At 35.0% G+C, this 23186-nt stretch overlaps 1 protein-coding gene across 2 annotated transcripts in view; it reads right to left on the minus strand.

Annotated features, from left to right (window-relative positions):
• Window positions 1-23186, minus strand: part of Graf (GTPase regulator associated with FAK) — a 573290-nt gene that overhangs the window by 230983 nt on the left and 319121 nt on the right. For both annotated transcript variants that reach the window (XM_090395958.1, XM_090395957.1), the window contains one exon: window positions 19487-19622. In XM_090395958.1, the coding sequence (XP_090252084.1) occupies window positions 19487-19622 (136 nt within the window). The remainder of the gene's footprint in view (window positions 1-19486; window positions 19623-23186) is intronic.

Below are 23186 nucleotides of genomic sequence, written 5' to 3' on the forward strand. Positions count from 1 at the left end.
AGAAAGGCGAAATCAGTTAAATGAAGCCTCCAAAGTAATTGAATTAAACATAAATAGAGAAAAAACAAAAATAATTATGAATAAATACATAAACCATAGAACTGTCCAAGTTGAAAACCATGAAATAGAACAAGTTACTTCATATGTATATTTGGGCCAATTGTTATCCTTTGAGGATTGCCAAAGAAAAGAGATTGAACGAAGAATTTATCTTGGATGGATGGCTTATGGGAAAATGAAAAGCATATTCAGAAGTGACATCCCTATGAGTCTAAAAAGGAAAGCTTTCGACCAGTGCATACTTCCTGTCCTAACATACGGAGGAGAAACGGACTTTAACAAAATCCCTAAACAAGAAGCTGAGAACAACACAGCATTGCATGGAGAGAAGTATGCTAAAAATAACATTAAGAGATAGGAAGACAAATAGCTGGATAAGATCTCAAACAGGTGTCATGGATATTATAAAATACATTAAACAGGCCAAGCGGAGATGGGCTGGCCATACTGCTAGATGCAGTGATGGGAGATGGACTAGAAAAACAACAGAGTGAAGACCAATGGATGGAGCAAGACAAAGAGGAAGACTGAGAAGAAGGTGGAAGAACGAACTGGAACAAATTGCAGGAGTGAGATGGATGGGAGAGGCAGTAAACTGAGTGGTCTGGAAAATCATAGGGGAGACCTTCGTCCAGCAGTGGACAGAACCAAAAGGTTGAAGAAGATGAAGAGAAGTGTTGAAACAGATAAATGCCAATTTTGGGAAACAAGAGTGATGATACATGAGCATCATACTAAACTGGTTAAAATGCAATGACAATATACATTATGTTATTGGGGATGCACTGATAAATTCAGTATGTTCATTAATGTTAATCATATCAGAGCTGTAATTACAAAGATGGTGGAAATGTAACTTATGCAAACTGCAAATGTAATGAAGAGGCTATTACAGTATGCCCTCAATTTAATGATTCCCAATTTAATGGACAAAAAAATTCTGTCCTAAGGAAAAAATTTTTTATTCAAGAAAGATCACGCTAAAAGGTTGGGTCAATGAGTCAGCATTATCTTATCCATGTGTCCATGCACTTGGGATATTATATCATCTAGGTGAAGGAGTGGGTTGATAGAGAGGGGAGTGATTAGCAGTGTGCATCAACACTGTCAAGTCTTCTGGTACAGTTTGTCCTATTCTATGGTTTATGTTTTGGTTGTTTTTGCATTTTATGCAATTGTGATTTTTACATATTTTATAATAAATATAATATTTGTCTATCATTATGGCCCTGTAGGATAAAGAAGTAAAGCATAAACATGTTAACTTATGTTGCACAAAAATTAAAACTGATTGAGAAGCTTGAAGGTGATGTAACTGTTGCATGCGTGCGTGTGAGATTTATAGAGTCAAAAAGCAAACAGTCTCAGATATTTGCAAAAAAAATAAATATAAATACATAAAAACTTAAGGAGTTTGCATTAAAACACAGTGTAGATGGTTGTTCCAAGTCTACTTCTACAGATGGTAATAGTAAACATATGAAAGTGGCCGAAGATAAAAACCTAGAGAAACTGCATACAAGTGATGTTGTTAGAGGTGCTGAGTTAAAATCAGCTGCTGAAAGGCTTGCTAAAGCTTATGCACCTAAAATTTGAGGGGAGTCATGGATGGCTGTGGCATTTTCAAAAGCATCAACTTTGTTAATAAAAGAACCTGTGGTAAATCTTTAGGTACAGATGAAGAACAAGTTGAACCTTTTAGAAAATGTCTAAATGGCTTCTTTTTATCATAACTTTATAATGCTGATGAGAGGCACCAGGACACTGCAAAATTTACTTGCTTACAACATCAGATCTGCTGTCTTCAACTTAGCAGCTGGATACTGAAGATTACTACCTTGGCTGCTTGGAAGAGGTTGTTGTACAACATGGAACTTGAAAGGACTATTAGGGAGTTGTGACATCTCATTTTCAGGACACTCTTCTGAAGGTTAACAACAAAAATGCAACTGAGAATGATGCAGAACAGTGGCTCAGAAATAACGAAGGTGATTTGGGCTATCAAATTTTTTCTGAGATAGAGATTGAGGGAAATGTTTTTCATGAAGGACAAGAGGATGATGACGGTGACAAAGATGAGGAATCAGTTGCATCTGATCCTACATTGTCAGATATAAGACAATACATTATAGTGGAATCATCAGATCCTGAAGTGTTTATGATGACAAAGATGAAAAATCAGTTGCACCTCATCCTAAATTGTCAGTTATAAGACAATATATGGATACACCATATATTATACTGAATCATCACCCGACCCTGAAGTGCTTCATTATTATGAAGATTTTAAAGAATTTTGAACTACAGTAATAAGGAAGCAGTACCAAAGTGTAAGGTAACTGAAGCTTAATAATTTCTTCAAAACACTTAATCAACTAGACCAGTTTCATCAGTACCCTCTAATAGAAGGAATTAACACCTCTCCCTTCATATTGTATTTCTGACTCTGAAAATTGTGATTCTTTCAATGAAGTCAATATTAATGTTGAATATTATATATTTTAACATTTTTCTATATTTTTATTCAATAGAGTTTAAGAATTTTTAAGTATTTTTTTTTTCCTTTAAAATGGATTGGAATAAAAAAAAAAAAAAAACTAACGTTCACAATGAAAACAACTCTGTGAGCTTTAAGGAAAAAATAAAATAAAATAAAATAAAGTGGTGAAACACTCCATTACATTATATTTTTTTCTGGAATTTAATGTAAATTCCAGAGTTTATGGAATTTAATTAAAATAAATGTTTGGTTCCAGTTATAAATTGATTTTTATATTTTTAACAGATGTTTTAATGGCATGTATAAATTACTCAATGTACACTATAAAAATATTTTATTCATACTTGTACATTATGATAACATTTTAATACAGGAAAACCTCGATATGTTTTCCTGTACAATCAGTTAGCGCAACTGAGTGAAATGATACTATTTCCCTGCTTTAAGCGAGTGATTAATCAGTTAATGCAATTTTTACGTTATGCAAAATTTTTTGTAGTCAACCTGCAGCGAGTGGAAAAGTTGGACGTCATTAAGAGACATGAAAGTGGCACTAGTTATACAATGATTGTTCTAGACCTGGGATACAGCTGGTCTACAGTTCGGATTATATTAAATAAAAGCAAAGAATACAAAGAACAAGTTGCTACTGCTTCTTTAAGCTAAGCATGCAGATCACCCGAAACAGAAGCCATTTAATAATCGAGGTGGAATTTCTTCTATCACTTTGAACTGGGGATTATAATCAAAAAAGAATACCTCTTAGTACAAGGAATATTCAGGCAAAAGCTCTCAATATTTTTACCTCATTTAAAGAGAACAAATTTTAAGAGGAATGTGAAACTTCACTGCAAGTACATAACCGTTTTAAAAATCGAACTAGACTGCATAATGTAAGAATAACTGGGGAAATCTGCTAGTGCTGATAAAGATTCTGCAGTCAAGTTTTCTGAAGAATTACAAAGCATAATTCAGGAGAGTGATTATGAAGATTGGCAAATATACAATGTCGACGAAATTGGTCTCTTTTAGAAGTGTATGCCAACAAAAACTTTCCTAGCTAAAATTGAAGAATCTCAACCAAGATATAAAGTATCTAAGATCGTCTTACACTTTTATTAGGAGGCAATGCAGAAGCCGATTTAAAACTCAAGCCTATGTTAGTTTATCGTGCGCAAAATCCAAAATCTAACATTATTGAAGAAATCAGCACAATTGGAAAAGAACTTGGATTTAATGAACTGGACAATGAAGATGAGAAACTTGCTCGAGTCTCATTCAGAACAGTTAAGCGAGAATGATCTCCTTCAACTGGAAGAACAGCATGCATATGAAGAAGAAGGTAAGAAGTGTGAACAAAAAGAGAATGTTATGACTAAGAAGCTAACTGCAAAAGAACTTGAGCTAGTTTTCAAATCACATTGAGAATGCTAAGAAAATTTTGTTTGATGCTGATCCTGATATGGAATGAATCCTCGAAGTCCACCGAAACTTGATAAAGATATTGCTAGCTATCATAAATTGCATGACAAGGTGACTACTCAAACATCTTTACTTAATTTTTTTTTTTTGTAAAAAAGTAGCTCAATCAAATGTTTAGACATCAAATAAAAATTTAAGCAATTGATTTTTATTAACTTTGATGATTTCATCCTCCAATATAGCTTATACTGTAATTTTTTATTTCCAAATTTACACTGATGGATGAATTATAATTATTCCTATTGTTTATTGTATTTGCTTAAAGCGATTTCGCATAGTGAACATTAATTAATGGATTAATTAATCATGTTAAGTGAGGTTTTCCTGTACATCCTGTATGCTGTAAGTTAATTATTAATGTATGTTTTTAAAATACATTCAATTTAATGGGCTATTATCAGATCACAAAAGCACAACAATCAAAGTGACTGGGAGCAGCTCAAAATTGAAATAAAAAATATTTCAGTCTTAATGCACACACCAGAATAGGATATAGAGATGGCCTAAATATGGTCTTAAAACAACTGTCTCCCAGTATAAGATAATATTTTCACCATTTAACCTCTCTACTGGCCAAGGTGGATGAAATAATGAGACCTACTTGAACTTCTTATTCATGTTATTCAATAGGTGTTACAGAATATATATATATATATATATATATATATATATATATATATATATATATATATATATAGTAAAACCCCGTTTTTACGTTCCCGCAATTTACATTTTCCTGCCATTTACATCATTTACCCGTTGGTCCCGTTTCAAGGCCTATTCTTATGATATATTGTTTTCCCACCATTAACAACTTGATGTGGACGTTATTCCCAGTGATTTGCATTTTTTTCTCGGGTGGCAATAATGATTTTCAAATCAATTTCTGCAGAAATCTGCGCATTTCTGTTCCCAGATGGCATTGCTTTTGGCTGTGGTTTCGCTTCCGCCATCACGGTAACCTTCACGCTTGCAGCAGTAATGTAGATGAACAATACCATGATTTTTCACATTCAGCGCTGCGAATTGATATTGCAGAATTTCTGCTACGTAATTTACCATGTAAAAGTTGCTTTCAAGTTGCGGTGGTGGATTATCCATGTTAGTAACACAGAGAAAAAAGACAGAAAATGTATTTCAGTAGAAGAAAAGATGGCAACTCTGCGATGTGTAGATTGGCATGCCGGAACACGTGTGCATTTAGCAAAAAATCTTGAACTCTCCGTGTCCAGTTTGAACACGATAGTAAAAAGCAGGTCAAACAATCTGGTGCTATGTCAAAAAAAAAATAAATAAATAAAAAACGAAAAGCAAAAACAATCAACAATTAAAGATTTTTTTAAATAGTATTTTTATAAATTTTTTTAAGTACTGTAATTCTAAATACATTTATTTTCAGTTATTAAATTTTGTAATCGAGTAGGTAGACTCACATACTAGTTGTAGTAAGTAATATTTTAGCCTTTTTTAATGTTTTTTTTTTTTTTTTAACTTTTCCTGCAATTTACACTTTTTTCTATCAGTCCCCTGAAAAGTGTAAAAAAAGGGGTTTTACTGTGTATATATATATATATATATACACACACACACACATCCTGGCTGGTTGGGGGGGGGGGGAAGGTTAAACTACTTATCATACTAACCTTTATTCACTATTCTAAGAACAATCTCCATTCTTTTAACCAGTGCTGCACCGTGGATAGGAGGCACCCTTGTGTAAAACATTTTCAGCACCCCCATAAAAAAATTTTTACGAAAAAATTTTACTTTGTTAAAAGTGCAAAACAGTTTATATACATACATAAAAATAAATTTTATTTAACAATAGTAGATCATTGTAATCACTAAATTCATTAATAAGGAATTTTTAATAATAAAAATTTTTTAAAATGTTTATTTCGTTAACATATAAATACAACAGAATATATATATATATATATAAACAAAAATTATTTTTATTTTAATATAAAAAGAGCTATTATTACATAACAAAGATAATTTGGATATATGCTTTTAACTATATAACAATTAGGATAAATGTAGATTTATTTTACATATTATTATTATTATTATTATTGTTGTTGTTGTTCTGGGCAACTAAAAGGAGTCGACAGACTCATCGAGGGAGGCCCTAACATCATGTCAAGAACAACTATTCGACATTGACACAGTATCTATCATACCTTGCCTTGAACTCATTCGCAGTCATAGCACACACAACAGACTCTGGAAGCTTATTCCACTCATTCACCACTCTCCAAGTAAAAAACCTAGCTCTAACACCCTTGTCAACCACGCTCTTGCCCAGCTTCCATGCATGGCCCCTAGTCCTCCCACCACCAGTCATATTTTCAAAAATATCTTCTGGATCAATCTTATAAAAAAATCCTTCAGTAATTTGAATGTCTCAATCATATCACCCCTCCTTCACCTATCGTCCAATCTCTGCAACCCACAAATCTTCAACCTATTCTCATAAGGTTCATTCCACAGACCTGCTATCGTCTTGGTCACTTGTCTCTGGATCCTCTCCACTTCCTCCCCATCATGAAGAAACCCTGGTGCCCATAACTGGGCACAATAGTCCAGATGGGGTCTTATCAAGGCTCGATACAGAGGAACAACAACTTGTTTGTCTCTGCATGTTAAAGTATTTTTCAGAAGACAAGTGATTTGATGAGCTGATTTAGTCACTTTTGCAATGTGCCCCCTAAACTTCAATTCCCTATCCACCAACACTCCCAAATCCCTGGCCTCATCAATCTCCTGGAGTACGGTTCCACCAATGCGATATACTGTTGCTATTCTTTTTAGCCCAAAGTGCATAACCTTACACTTTGCCACATTAAATTGACATCCATTTTTCCTAGCCCAGTCCTCCAAACTATCCAAATCATCCTGTAAAATTTTGACATCCTGTGCACTCACAATTGCTCTACCCAACTTTGCATCATCAGCAAACAAGTGAACACTTCCTCTCAAATCCTTTCCTATATCATTGATGAACAAATTGAAAAGCAGTGGTCCAAGAACAGAGCCCTGCGGCACACCACTAGTCACAAGCCGTCTTTTAGACTCCACTCCTGAATAAACCACTCTCTGGTATCTCTCCTTCAACCACCCTCCTATCCATCTCACCAACCCTATATCTATCCCCATCTGCTCCATTCTTACTGATTAGGGTTCCATGTGGTATCCTGTCAAAGGCCTTGGCAAGGTCCAGTAGTATCACTGTAAACCCATTACCCCTATCCAGTTCAGCCGTCACTGTGTTATAAAACGTGAGCAAGTTACTGAGGCATGATCTACCCTTCACAAAACCATGTTGTCCCCCATACAATATCCCATTTTCATCTATCCAATCCTGTATTCTTTTCTTGACTAATTTCTCTAAGACCTTGACAATGATTCCTGATATGCTAATCAGTCGGTAATTTACAACAGCATTCATGGAACCACCTTTATGCAGTGGAACTATTTTCCCCTCCTTCCACCCGCTCGGGACTAACCCAGACCCGAGACTCAAATTAAACAAAATGGTCAAGGGTACTGGCAATTCTTTAGCTGCTTCTCGTACTACACGAGCTGGTATACCATCCAATCCGACAGATGTATTGACATTGAGGTTATGCAATAGACTACTCACCTCCACTTCATTCACCACAATTCCCGTATAATCTACTGGTTTATTCATTTCTGCAATGTCACCACCTGTTTGATATATACCTGCAAAGTGCTCACTCAGTAACTCAACTATATCAACTGATTCAGTTACCTCCCTACCATCGGCATTCTTTAAAATCATTCTGCCATGTACATTTTTCCTTTTACTTGCTACATATCTAAAAAACTGTTTAGGATTCTCTTTAGCCTGCATGGCCAATGTTCTTTCGTAATCTTTTTTGCTTTTCTTACCACACTCGTTACCCTTCTGGCCTGCGCTTTATACCGTTCATGTGCCTGCCGGCAACCTTTCTCCTTAAATTCCCTCCATAATTGTTTCTTTTTTTTGCAGCTCAAGCTTAATGGTGTTATTCATCCATTTAACCCCTACTTGATTTATTATTCAGACTCTAGGTATACAGTCAGCCATTGCTTCATGCAAACACTTCTTAACTACCTTCCATGCACTATCAACTTCTAGTCCTTGCAGTTGTACATGCCATGGCACTGAACCAATCAAACTCCTAAGCTTGTCATACTTTCCAGCCCCATAATTCCACATGTACCCTGTCTTAATTGAAAATTCCACACCTTTAGCCACCTCCCACGTCAAGACCCTATGATCACTCTCACCAATTGGTGGCAATGTGGTCATATTTGTTACACCCAAATCCTCAGATGTAATTACTAGGTCAAGCACTCTCTGACCCCTAGTATTTTCCATTACATGTTGTCGCAGATAGTTATCCCTTAATAACCGCATAAAATCCAATTCCTTCCTCCCGTGTATCCTCTCCTCACTCCAATCAATGCGACCATAGTTGAAATCTCCCATAATAATTACCCTCATTCCACTCATTTCTTCTATTTGCTTGTGCATACTGTCACCACCATCCTTTCCATCACCTGGTCTATAGCAGCACCCAATTGTATATTTAGTTCTGCTAGCCACAATCTCACACCAAATGGCCTCAAATGTGCTCTTTTCTCTATCCTGCAATTCAACTTCTATTCTCCTTGGCTGTAGCTCATCAGCTATCATCAACAATACTCCTCCCCTCATTTTATTCTCCCTGTCATTCCTGAACACGCTATACCTATCACATTCAATCCCACTAGCTATATCATCTACAGTCAGCCATGATTCACTAATACCAATAACCTGTGGTCTGGAAGTGCCAACCATGGCCAAAAACTCTTCCTTCTTGTTCCTAATACTCCTAGCATTAGTGTACATGAATTTAAGACCACCATTATCCCTAACCCTATCCTGATGCCTTATATTAACTATCCCACTCTGATTTGTTGTCCTTATTCGCTCGGGCATATTATATTCATTCATACATTCAACTGCCTCCCTAAGGACTGTATATCTACCCCCCCCACCCCTTAATAAATCTAGTTTCCCTGAATTTGCACATCCACTACATTCAGCAACACTTTCTTAAGTCTCCTTACACCGTAACCATTCAAATGCAAGCCATCCATCTTATATAGATCCTTTCACCCATCGAACTCACTCCACACATCCACAAATTCCACACCACTCGTCATACATAACCCACGCATAAAGTCGTTTCACAATTATGGCCCTTCTTTTAAATATTTCACTGTCATACCGTGGCAAAAGACTAATCATTCTAACTCTCTCACTCTTTTCTTTTGCTACCTCAAACAATTCATTCAGGTCTTCTATCATTTCCATTTTATCTCCTTTCAAATCATTCGTACCTGCCACAACAATCATTTCTTTCACCCTTTCCTTTTGCTCTCTAATAGACTCAGTTACATCCTTTATGGTCGCACCAGGTTGATACGATTTTGTCAAATCCTCTACTAACACACCTCGTACTAACAAGTCTCCATACAGCACACTATCCTTCATTTTGTTCATGTTCACACTCATACGCCTATTTTTCCTGTCATATTTTTTATTATTGGCTGGTTCATTCAGTCGACTTTTGCTCATACGCTCTAGCTGCTGTTTTGCCCTTTGTATCGCACCATTCAACAACGCGATCGCACTCATTGCATCTATCTCATCTTTTTTATTCTCTGTAAAACCATTAATACTATCATTCACACTTTCTACATTCACACTCTCACAATTCTCTGGTACAACCTCGCGATTTCTTGTCATATCCCTATTTTCTTATTCTGAAGTTTGACAAAAATATCACACTCACGATCCGAAATACACTTCAATTCCTCATTCTCCCTACATTTTCTACACACATTCATCCTTTATTATCATCTAACCACACTCTGACCGCACTCCGCAAAGCATACATTTCGCAGATAGTACACTGAATCATATCCTTTACATTACCGTTCTTGAAAGAAGATGGCGAACCATCATTAGTGGCCGTCATTTTCCTTCATACTGGAGCCATACTTACTAGTAACGTATTTTATCAAATTATAAATTATAAACACCAAAAACACACAAACAGACACGCTAAGATACGCAAGGCAAACAAAACTATTAAAGTAAATTTATCAACAATAACTGAAAATAACGCTTATCTTATCAGGAGCTTTCACGAACACTACACACTACGAATTCCTCTAGCGGCGACTTCCCGACATAGATTATGTTATAAAACACTTTAGTACACTAATAAAACTACAATAATATACTAAAATTACACAATTAAATCTAACAAAATATTTAATAAATCAACAAAAATCACAAATCTTTGAGGAGCTCTCTGACAATACGTCTTTTCACCAGCTAGCCTCAACACCAACTCCCATCTTGTTTTCGTCATTGTCGTCCAGTAGCATCCTCTAGCAAGAGGACTGCGGGAGATGAGCAGCTCTTCTCCATTTCTCTCTGTCTGTCGCTTCCGTCATTCTTAAACCAATCCATTCCACGATGTCATTGAATCATTCTCCAGTTGGTCTTCAATGTCTTCTCTTCCCCTCAACTTTCCCTTGTAATATAGTTCTTGTATCCCGAAGTCAAGTATCCCAAAGAACGTCTCAGAAGATGTCCTGCAAATCTGGTCTTTCTTTGCATAATATTCTTGAGCAGTGTTCTTTCCATCCCAACTCTTCTTAAAACTTCTTGATTTGATATTCTCTCTGTATAGCTAATCTTTTCCATCTTTCTATAATACCACATTTCCAATGCATTAATTCTTTACATATTGCTCTGAGTGTCCATGACTAGCTTCCATAACTTGCAATACTCCAAACTGTTGCTTTAACTATTCCAATTCTAACACACATTTTAATATTGTTTATTAACATTCTCTTCATTTCCATAAATGCTGATTTAGCTTTGCCTATTCTATTTCTAATGTCCAACTCTAAATTTCCTTTCTCTGAGATCCAGCTACCTAAATATTGAAATCTTTCCACTTCTAAAATCTTTCCTCCACATCTTATCTTTACATTATCTCCTATTTTTCTGCCATTATCATTATCTTTGTTTTCTCTGTGTTAATCCTTAGTCCATACTCTTTACAAGAGTTTTCAATTCTTTGAACAATTTGTTGTAATCGATTTTCACTTTCTGCCATCACCACTACATCATCCGCATATCTTAAGTTATTAATGATTCTTCCATTTATTTTTATTCCTTCTTCTACATCCTCAAGTGCCTCTCTAAGCATCTGTTCACTATAAAGGTTAAACAATAATGGTTTATCTTGCATCCTTGTCTAACTCCTCTCTCTCTCTCTCTCTCTCTCTCTCTCTCCACTGGGAACTCTCCTGTTTCCTCTCTATTTACACATACTGATGCTGTTTGTGACCAATATAATCTCTTTAAAATTTCCAAGTCATAAGAGTCAATTATCAATATTTTCTAGACTGTCAAAAAGCCTTTTATGTTTCACTGTATCAATTGGCTTTTCAAAATCTTGAAATTCCAAAAACAACTTTCCACCATGGTTTGGTGTTTTCTCCCCAATAATTCTTAGACAAGTTATAGCCTCTCTAGTTTCTCTGTTGGTTCGGAATCCAAACTGTTCCTCGTTCATTTCTTTTTCTATTTTATTCTTAATTCTCTCTAAAATTATTTGTGCCAAAATTTTTGCTGTGTGAGTTATAAGACTTATCATTCTAAAATTGTTACAGTTTTAAAACTCCCATCTTTTTTGGAATGGGAATAAAAATTGATCTTCTAAACTCCTCTGGTAATTCTTGTTCCTCATAAATTTCATTAATAATTTGCCATAACACTTCCATACCATTTTTGCCTATATTCCTTATAAGTTCTATCTGTATACCATTTATTCCAGGGGATTTTCCTTCTTTCATCTTTTGAATTGCTAGATTCAATTCCTCCCTCATGATGTACAGCCTCTGCCCACTAAACTCTTTCATATGTCCTATCTAACATTGCTCCACTAAACATATGGAGAAGACAAGCCTCAATTAAAGAATTTAATAAAGCAATGAGCAACCCACTCCTGCCCCTGCACCAGACTCTCATAACTCCACCTGTCTTTGCCTAAAATCTAGAAAGCCTCTCTGGTACATGGACGAACTCTCTTCAGCTGCCCTGCCATCAACACCTGACATGTGGAGAGAATACTGGTCCAATAATCTCCCAACAAACGGCTTCCTGGTAGAGATCCCTGTGCTCTGCAGCCTGGTTTTACTCTTCCTAGGGAGATTTGGTTATCAATCAACAGGATCAGAACCAACCAGGGCAGATGTGGCTAACCTACTACATAAATGGAGGCTGTTAGACCACCCTTATTGTGATTGTTCTCCCGTGGCTCAAACAATTACTCATACTGTGAACGACTGCCCAATGCACCAATTTCACAGTGGTGGCCTACAGGACGTCCACAAGGTGATGGATGAGGCCTTAGATTGGCTTTCCAGACTGGACATTGATCTGTTGTAATTACTTTTGTCATTTTTAAAAAAGGAAGACTTGGAAAGCAGTTTGTGTCTTTTATGTAATAAACTTTTACATGTTAAGATTTAAATCATTTGTTTCTGGATATTGTGATTGTACATTTCACTTGCCAGTTTCACAAAGCCATATGCATAAATAAATAAATATATTTGATTTTCGCCTCTTCCTCTGTCTTCATAAAGTTTACTTACATATTCTTTCCATCTCTGTAATATTTATATCTTCTCTTTTTCTATCAGGAAGAAGACAGAGGGAGAAAGGAAGGAGAAAGATGCAAAGGACTGGAGCAGTCAAGAATGAAAGAGGTGAAATTCTTTCATTCTTGACTGCTCCAGTCCTTTGCATCTTTCTCCTTCTTGTCATCATATTAATGTTTTTATAAATACCTTTTATGTCATTTCTTTCTGCCTTTGCTGTTGTATTTTACTTATTTCATCTAACCACTCTTAATTTTTCCTTCTTATCTCTCTTTGTATCTCTCTACTCAAGTCTTTATACTGCTTTTTTTTTTTTCCCTCTGTTTTACTGTTAACTAACTTTCTTCTTTGTGATATTTTTCTGAAAATATTGTCTGTCATCCATGACTTCTTTCTTTTCTCTCCTGTTTTTGGCTAAATGTAATTCTGTAGCAGTAATTATACTTTCCTTCAGAATCTTCCATTTTTCACTTACATCATCACTTTCTTGTATATTTATCTCATTCATTTCTTCTTCTACTTTCTTTGCGAATTCATTTGCTGTACTTGGTATCTTCAGCCACTCCATGTTCCATGATTTGTTCTATTTCCCTGCAGTTACCTTTTTTAGATTAATCCTCATCTTAGTTGACAACAATATATGATCTGTATCACAGTCTGCTCCTGGATATGTTGACACATCTTTCATAATGTTTCTATAGCTTTTGTTTATCAAAATAATCTATTGGATTTCTTCTACTATTTATATTCTCCCATGGGAGCTTTCCACGTATACAATCTTCTTGGATGTTTCTTAAACCAAGTGTTCATAATTGCTAAATCATGTTTTCTACAGAAATCCAACAGCATATCGCCCCTTTCATTTCTCACTCCCAATCCATATAGCCCAACAATATCTTCCTCCCTTCCTCTTCTGATTTTTGCATTCATATCACCCATATAACAAAATTTTTAATAATATCTTTAATGTCTAATGAATCCATAATATTATTTTCAATTGATATAATTGATAAATGTCTAATGAATCCATAATATTATTTTCAATTGATATAATTGATAAATCCATTAGACGCTCTCCAGACATTGTTGACCGCAAATAATTTTTTATTAGTTTCAGTTTTGAAAAACTTCTTTCCCCTGATGCTACGGATATTGGTAAAGTTAAATAAATACACATTGCAATCACAGTATTCGGAAACGTGTCGGTTAATTTATTTTTGTATATATAATTTAAAACATCCTGAGGAGCCGACTCTTTTTTAATAAAACATTGCAAAGTTTTTAATTCCTCAAATAAAATCATACCATCAATATCACAATTGTCGGAATCTTGATTGTCGCTCAGTTTTAAGTGCAAATCTTTACAATGTTTCATTAAATCTTTATCACTCCAATCTTTTCATTTGTTGATGTCTCTTGTAACTTTCAAGTCTTCGCTATGTTGTTTTAAGAGTATGAATCTATCCATGACTGAAGTTACTGTCGTGTCTAAAATCGTGAAGAAAAAATTTATTTTAGGATCATGCGTTGTCTCATCTGATGCTTCGTAACCAAACATTTTTGTTTTTGTTATTTTGCGAATGTCTTGAAAAATAGGATCAACATTAAGATCGTTTGCTACTTCTTTTGCAGTTCTAATGTTTTCAAAATATTGGTCTGTTGAGCGAGTATTTAATTCTTGCATAACATAATCAAGATTTTCTGTAATTTTTCCTATATCAAATGTTGGATTCTGCATTATTTGCTTGCAACATTTACGAGACTTAAGATTTCATACCAAACATGAACAGAGCAAATAAATTTAAATGAATAAATCTTTGAAATTAAGTTGTCTGCCTAAACTCTAGAATCAATATCTTTAGTTTCATCTTCCGTAATATCAAAAAGAGCCTGGTAAATTTCCTTGATATTATTTTTAAGCGGCTTTATTGCTTCTACTCTACTTTCCCATCTAGTAGCAGAAAGTGGTTTTAAATTTCAAACACAAATGTTTTTTTAATATAGTCCAAAGCTTCGCAGATATTGAAAAATAATTATATATTTCCTGTATTACCCCCCAAAAATTTACAGTTTCACAGGATAACTTAACTGCATCATTAACTACCAAATTTAATGAATGAGCAGCACATGGAATAATAAAAAAAAACAAAAAAACTTGAATTTATTTCAAGGATTTGTTTCTGCAGTCCATTATGTTTGCCTCGCATATTTGAACTGTTATCATAAGCTTGGCTGCATAAATCTGAAATGTTAATATTCAATAATTTTAAATAATTTTTTATAAATTAAAATAGTCCTTGCCCAGTGGTATCTTCTACAGATTGAAAACCCCCAAAAAATGTTCATGAATTTCTGCTATATTTGTATCTTTATTTTGATTAACAAATCTAATAACAATAGATAATTATTCTATGTGGCTTATATCCGGAGCAGTGTCAAGAATTAATGAATAATATTTCACCTCTTTAATCATTTCTAAAATTTTTTGTTTTATAGCTTCAGAAATTATACAGATGATTTCATTTTGTATTTTATGACCTAAATAATGAGCAGTGTGATGTTTGGATGTGATGCAGGTTCTGCCATTATCAAATGAAATTTAGCGACAGTTTCTACTAACTTTAAAAAATTGCTGTTATCATTTTCAAAAAGTTTTTGTGAACAACCTCTAAAAGCTATACACTGTCTTGATAAATATTGTATTATGTAGATTAACTGTTCCATAACAGATTGCCAATATTTTTCCTCAGTTACATCTAATCTTTGTTGTGTGCAATCGATAATGCATTTCTTAATCAACGACATTTTAAGTTTACTGTATTTTGAACAGTTTTTAATGTAAGCGGAACTTGTCTCATGTATTTTTTAGTATATGATTCAAATATTGCCAATTGTTACAACCATATTCATTAGTAAGTTGGGAATTTTGACTACCAAATATTTTGCAATAACAACATTTTGTGATTCTGAATAAACTAAATAGCTTTGTAAAAGTTTTTCTCCATTTGCTAAGGTTCGATAATAGTATGAATCAGAAAACTTGTGGCCAGATTCATCTTTGGGAAATTCTTTATTAACTACTTGATGCAGGCAATGCTCAACTAAACAATCTCTAACTTTGGTAGTTGATTTGGCCAAGTAATGTAAAATAAAGTAAAGTAAAGTAAAGTAAAATTTGTAAAGTAAAATTTGAAGTTTCGGGTTTCGGTGAATCGGAATCCAATATTTCTTCTGCTGCAACTTCTGTAGACAGGCCAGTTTCATTTTTGCATGTAACATTTGTTTCTTCATAGTTATCTTGTGTTCTCTCTTTTTCTGTAGTAGAGCTACAATGAGTAGCTCTACTACAGAAAAAGAGAGAAGAGCTACAATGAGTATTTGCTTTGTCAGAACTTTCTGTTCTTCATTTTTTATGTGGTCCTGAAGTTAAAAATTTATTCAGCAATCTGGACAATTTGTGTTCCAGTTGTTCTCATTGCAATTGTCTTTTCCTGTTTTGTGCAACAAATAACTTCTTTGGCTTTTTTTCCCCAACATCTAGGGGTTAACATACTTGGTTAGACTTTAAAATAAGAAGAGCAGTAAACGTTGTCTGCCAAAATAAATAATTTCTGAAATTTCCCCCTTAAACACATTTTTAACCTCTTAATCGACTATTATTTTTTAAGATGAATGGCCCAAAACTGACTATTTTTTTTTATTACAAAATTTGATTTTCCAGATGTTTTGAATAACAAATATGCTTACATTTTAGGTATTTTTTTGAAAATTAATGTGTAGGTAGATATTATCCACTGATTGATTTCTCAGTGATATTTATTTAATATTTTTTACATTCTGGTAATTGTTTAATAATTAAGAAATTTCTAGAATATTAAAATTATTTATTTTCACATTTGACATCCGTAGGTGCCGTATGGTCACTGCCGTACCTCACATGGTTATAACAAAGATGTATTCTGCTAGAATAAGTGGTAGGGTTGCAGATTCCCATTCCACACAAAGTTTGTAGGACAATCAAAAAACCTGCTTGCCCGTTCCAGAGATTGACTAAGTCAGGAATCGGACAAAAAAAAAAGGCTTAGGAAAATTTCTTCTAGTCGGCGACTAGATTTGAAACTGAGAGCTACAATGGATGTGGCATTTGCACACCACGGCGCTTGACCGCACGAAGGAAGACTTCTTAGTTTCGAATCTAGTCGGTGACTAGAAGAAATTTTTTTAAGCCTTTTTTCGACTGGTTCCCAAGTTAGTCGATCTCTGGCGTGCGCAAGTGGACTTTTTTCTCCTGGAAACTTGGGTTTTTCATCCCATAAATTCAAGAAAATCGGCTGTAGAACCCACATTATTTCAGACATTAAATACGAGTGTTAGGGATAGGAACCATAAGATCCTGGCACTTGTTGAGCCGTCTCTCTTCACTGCGTGCCGCTTAATTAGTGATAGCCTTGGGCCAGCTATCTCTGATTGGGTACCAGTGGAGATTAAACTGCCCACTCAGTCTCCAAAAGTTAAATAGAGCTAAAACGGCCTCGCCTACTCCTTATATACAGAAATAAAAAGGCATTAGCTGATTTTTTTTTAATTATTTATTAAAGAAATTAGTAAATTAGAAATAAGAAGAAATATATAAATAAATCTCTTATTGAAAATTATTTATTTTCTAGACATCTACCCAACATAACATAAAAATCTTGTTTTCAAAATAAGATAACTAAAATGAAACAATTTAATTGATTTTCAAACTTAGCAAAAATATAATAGATGGACTTACTTTACGTGAATAATAATCCAAATTCACACAAAAAAAATTACTAAACAACAATCAATATATTTTATAAAACAAAAGGCAACTGCACAGTAACACTATAATGCACAAAATGAAATGATGCAAAATACATCACACAAGTATCAAGAAAGGGCCCAATTGCAGTATGTGTAAACAATCCTGGATCATCTAAAGAGTTTTATAGCTGATAAATAATCTATGTTTATTAATTTAAGTCGAACCACATCAGCCTGACACACCAATTGTCTTTTTCTGTTTTGTGCATCAGATAACTTCTTTGGCTGTTTTTTTCCCCGACATCTAGGAGTTAACATACTTGGTTAGACTTTAAAATAAGAAGAGAAGTAAAAGTTGGCTACCCAGCATATATATGGGATTTTTAGCTATTGTCCCTCAGTAGTGACCAGTACGTACGTACACACACACACACACACACACACACACACACACACACACACACACACACACACACACACACACACACACACACGGGATAATCGGTTAAGGGGTTAAGAAGAAAATAATGGTAAATTTATAAAAAAAAAATTAAAATTATTTAACTATACAATAACAGTCATTTAAATTTATTTTAAAAAAAAATGTTATAAATGTGTTTTGTGAAAACTAGAGGTTCAATTAAAATCAAAATTAATTTTGGCTGGTAAATTTTACTGCTCTTTTTATTTTAAAGTCTCACCAAATGCTTAATGTTGAAAAAAAAATCAATTATGTTATAGCTTCTTACATTCCAAATTTGTAGAACAATGTCACTGTTTCAGTCACAATCACACATCCACAAAGCGCAAAGCACGGATTAAGAATGAATTCACAGTCTGTCTTAAACTAATAATTTCCACGAAAAATATAATAAACAATCGAGAATATTTATACAATTTTTGCTGAGTCGATGCTTAATCTGTGAAATAAAATCTGTGGTAATATTGATAAACGTTTCACTTCAAACAAATTAAAATAAAACTGGTGATGTATTAAGTTAAAAACATTGTTAGATTAAGAATTCATAATAATCTGACTAATTTTAAATTTCATTTTTATTGCATTAACTATAATTTTTAATTGTGTAATTTATATAGTATGATATAATTCAATAATAAAATGTATATATATTTTTTTATTATTTCCTGTAGTGAAATGGCACCCCACATCTTCAAGCACGCTTGTGTGGGGCACAATCTGCACAACCGCACGGCCCTGCTTTTTACTATCTGTCTGTAGTGCCTTATGGTTGTATGCACTTGGACTAGTATAGACAGGCAGAAGTGTTAACACATACTCTGATCTTAGGAAATACATGCTACTGTAAGACAGGACTAGTAGTTCATGAACGGACACCAAGATTAAATGAAAAAAAAATGGTACAATGCAAAAGCCATTACAAACATAAAGGACCATTTCTAGAGTCAGTATCACAATGAAGCACTCCACTAATCTCAACAAGTACTTTAAACAGTGGGAACTATTAAGCACTCTGGATACCTTTTCAGATGTATCCTGGGATGAGCTATTTTATGTTGGAGGCAGGATTCTGTATTGTTTAGGAGCTGCAGCTATTGGCTACAATGCATAGCATTGATAACCTTGAGTTGTAGAGCAGTGCCCTCCCTGCCAGCCTGGTTGGCTAATTGGTTAGCATATCTGCTCTCCAGTCAAAAGGCTGCAGGTTTTCGAATCCTGCCATGGGCATGGATGTTTGCGATTGTCTGTGGAAATACTATGGTTGTGATGGGCAGTAGATGGTGTTGGTGTAGATGATGTGGTTAGCTGCAGTTGGTGGATTGAGATTTCAAAACACCAAACACTATGTATGGTGTTTTGAAAAATTTTTTAATGCATTTAATATTATTTCTGAAGTATTCAGGCATATAAAGATATTTAGATCTTCAGTTATTACTCACCAATTCTTTTCCATCCATTGCATCTACCCATAATTTCCTATCTGCATCTGAGAGTGCTTGAAATGTATATATCCCTGGTCTATCGTCCATAATGATATCAAAACAGAATCTCCTTTCGATATTGTCTGATGACCGTCTAAAAGCAGAAAAGAACAAAGAAACTTTTTCATATTAAATGTAATATAACTCATGTAATCCATATCATACATAAAATTGCATATTATGGAAAAGGTAATGCAAAAGCAAATTAAATTTTCATGTCACTGTCATAAAAAATAAGTGATCACTCATTATCAGTGAATGACTTTTAGTATATCCATAGCCCCCCCCCCCCCCCCCCCCCCACACACACACACAATAAATGCAGTTGTAGGTTGGGAACTTTTGTATTAATACAACAGTGGAGAATTATCACATTTAGGAATATAAGAATTTGTGAACACGAATAACACTAATTTCACAAATAAAAATCTATCATAACTAAGAACTTAATTTCAGGTTTGCCTTTCACTGCTTTATTCATTACCATATTTGTGTATGCTTAAGTGAAAAATAATCCCTTTCATTTTTAAAGTATTTTTAATAGATATTCAAGTAAATGATAAATTTTCACAACAATTAATTTTTTGTCACAGAAATCTGATGTCTTTGTGATAAAAAATAAGATACTACCATAGAATAAGTGGTTCATTGTATCTGAAATGGGAAAAGGCCTTCATCTATAGAGGAATCAGATAAAACTGTTCAGGAGAGTAATCAATTTTACCTTTAGGTGTTGTTACAGTAGTCACCTATAGAAAGCAAAGCAATGGAAGCACAGGTGATCAGAGGTTGTGCTGAATAGCCTTTGTAAGAAATCAGAAAGCAGAGTGCCATTTGTGCACAAGGCAAGTTTTTCTGCAATTAGTCCTTTCATATTCAGATTTCTCGACTCTTTTCCATTTGTGTGCTTCAATCCAGACTGAAAATGGAACTCAAGTTCTTGTTTCAAGCCACCTGCAATGTACTGATTTTTTTTTTTTTTTGATTGTTTTGATGCACCTGTTGTTTAACAATGCTTGGATAGTGAATGAGACTTTCGAATAGCAGAGAATACAAGTCTCAAGAGAATGGAAGTAGTCATCTGACCATGAAAAAGAAGTCCTAGGTATGTTTGTGATTTGTGATTACAAAAAGACAAGCTTGACATCATGTGCTTTAAATGAAACGCTTTCCTTCAAAATACAGGCACTAGAAACCAAGCTCGAATCAACTGACAATCAGCGGCGCAACACAAGTTTACCCTTCCTCGCAAATGAACTCTGTGAAATAATATCATTAACGGTGCACGACTCGATGGAGGGCAAAAACAAAAAATTCAACGATGTCATTTTAAACTTTCCAAAAGAAAACGGAAAGCACTGAAAGAAGACATCACCAAATTAGCAGAAGAATGTGACACAATCCTAAAAATATCATCAGGTGGCATCGTTTCGGGCCCATCAACAAAAGAAAGGACAGAACGAACTTTCCACTCTGTAATCTCCTCGTAAAAGTGACTTGCGACACGCCGACAAGCACATCAAAAGTAATAACACCAATCAACAATATGTTCAAAGACAAAAAGCCAAACAGCTATTTTTTCTGGCGAAGTTAATTAAATTAAGGGGATAAAAATCCTTTATTATTTTACAGCCAGTATGCGAAACTCTGAGATCGAAAACTACAATCTAAGAGTTTCATGCCGAAGAACAATCAGGCGAATCCAAGCGTAAGTGAAAACCTGGTAGTAAAACACCAAGGCAACTCGAAGCAAAGGTGGAGCAAGCTCCCTCACTATCCTTGATATTTTCTCATAATGTAAAAACACAGCTCCTAGGAGATGTAATACTGCCCTACATTATGAGGAGTGGTTACTACCCAGACCGGTTTCAACCTTTTTTGAGGTCTCATCAGTGAGTAGGTAGACCTGAATGATATCAAAGTTTAAGTGAAATGAACTTGCATCCCTTCACTATACGAATGCCAGAAAGGGGTGCCCATATATTATATATTATAACTAAGATAAAAAGCCAAACGGCTATTTTTTCTGGTGGAGTTAATTAAGGGGATAAAAATCTCATTATTTTACAGCCAGTATGCAAAACTCTGAGATCGAAAACTATGATCTAAGAGTTTCATGCCGAAGAACTATCGGGCGAATCCAAGCATAAGTGAACACCTGGTAGTACAACACTAAGGCAACTCGAAGCAAAGGTGGAGCAAGCTCCCTCACTATCCTTGATATTTTCTCATAATGTAAAACAAAGCTCCTAGGAGATGTAATACTGCCCTACATTATGAGGAGAGGTCACTACCCAAACCGGTTTCAACCTTCCAAATACATAGTGAATGTACAGAGCCCACTTGGCAATTCTGACCACAATGCAACAACACTTAGACATCCACTCCCATACATGAGTAGTTTGGCATTATAACAGTGCCAAGTAGGACATGCTCCACAACTTCTATGCTTCATTCCATGGTCAGACTATTGCTTCCAACCTTCCAACCTAAACACATGACCGAACTCATAACCAAAGCAATCCTCACTGGCATGGAATCATACATTCCCTGACCTGCCATTCCCTAACTAAACCCTGGTTTTCCAAAAGATGCACCAAGGCTGTACAAATGAAAAAACAAAAATACCATTACTAGCTCAAATCAAGAACCCCATCCTTTAGGGTTTATATCCAAGCCCAAAATAAATGCAAACAAACAATAAATACTTCCAAAACAGAGTTTGAAAGAGCAAAAAGCAGAAAATTAGCAGCCTGTTCAAATGGCAGCTGAGACTTTTGGTCCCTCGCCAAAGCAATCGGCCGTAACTTCTGCCCAACACTATTCCCACCTCTATCATATCAAGATGGCTCCACTGCATCATCACCAACAGAAAAAGCCAATCTCCTGGCCTCACACTTTGCTTCCAATGCATGCATAATTGACAATGGCAAATGTCCCCCAACCATTCCAGATGCCCAACATACAATGTATCCTTTAGCCAGAAAGAGATCGGCAAAATACTGTCCAAATTAGACACAAAAACGTCTCCCAGCCCAGAAGGCATTTTGCACACCAGAACTGTCTCCTGTCCTATGTTGCTTATATATATATACACACTGTCTTACTCCACTGGTATCTATCTCACAGCGTGGAAATTGGCCTATAATCAACCCATTCCCAAGAAAGGCAACAAGTCATTGCCATCCAACTATCGCCCCATCTCGCTCATCTCAGTCCTGTCTAAAGTAATGAAAAAAATCATCAATTCCCAACTCCTACACTTAAAAGCTACCCATCTAATAAACGGCCACCAGTATGGATTCTGTAGCTGCTGATCAACAGGAGATCTGCTCACATATATCAACCATCTCTGGACAAATGCCTTGGAGAAGTTTGGCAAATCTCAAGCAGTTGATATCTCCAAGGCATTTGACCGAGCGTGGCACAAGGGCTTACTAAGCAAGCTGCCATCGTTTGGTGTATTCCAAGACCTCTGTAGTTGGATTGCCAGATTTCTATCTGGATGTACACTATGTGTGGTGGTGGATGGCTCTTTATCCTCTCACCATTCAACTAATGCCAGGGTTTCTCAAGGCTCTCTCCTCTCACCCACCCTCTGTCCAAAAAGAAACCGAACTTTTTGAAAAAAGAAGAAACTAGTGATGACACTGTTGTT

The sequence above is a fragment of the Typopeltis vanoorti genome, chromosome 7 (genome assembly GCF_054136105.1).
Source record: "Typopeltis vanoorti isolate ZY-2024b chromosome 7, IOZ_Tvanoo_1.0, whole genome shotgun sequence".
In the NCBI taxonomy this organism is placed as follows: Eukaryota; Metazoa; Arthropoda; class Arachnida; order Uropygi; family Thelyphonidae; genus Typopeltis; species Typopeltis vanoorti.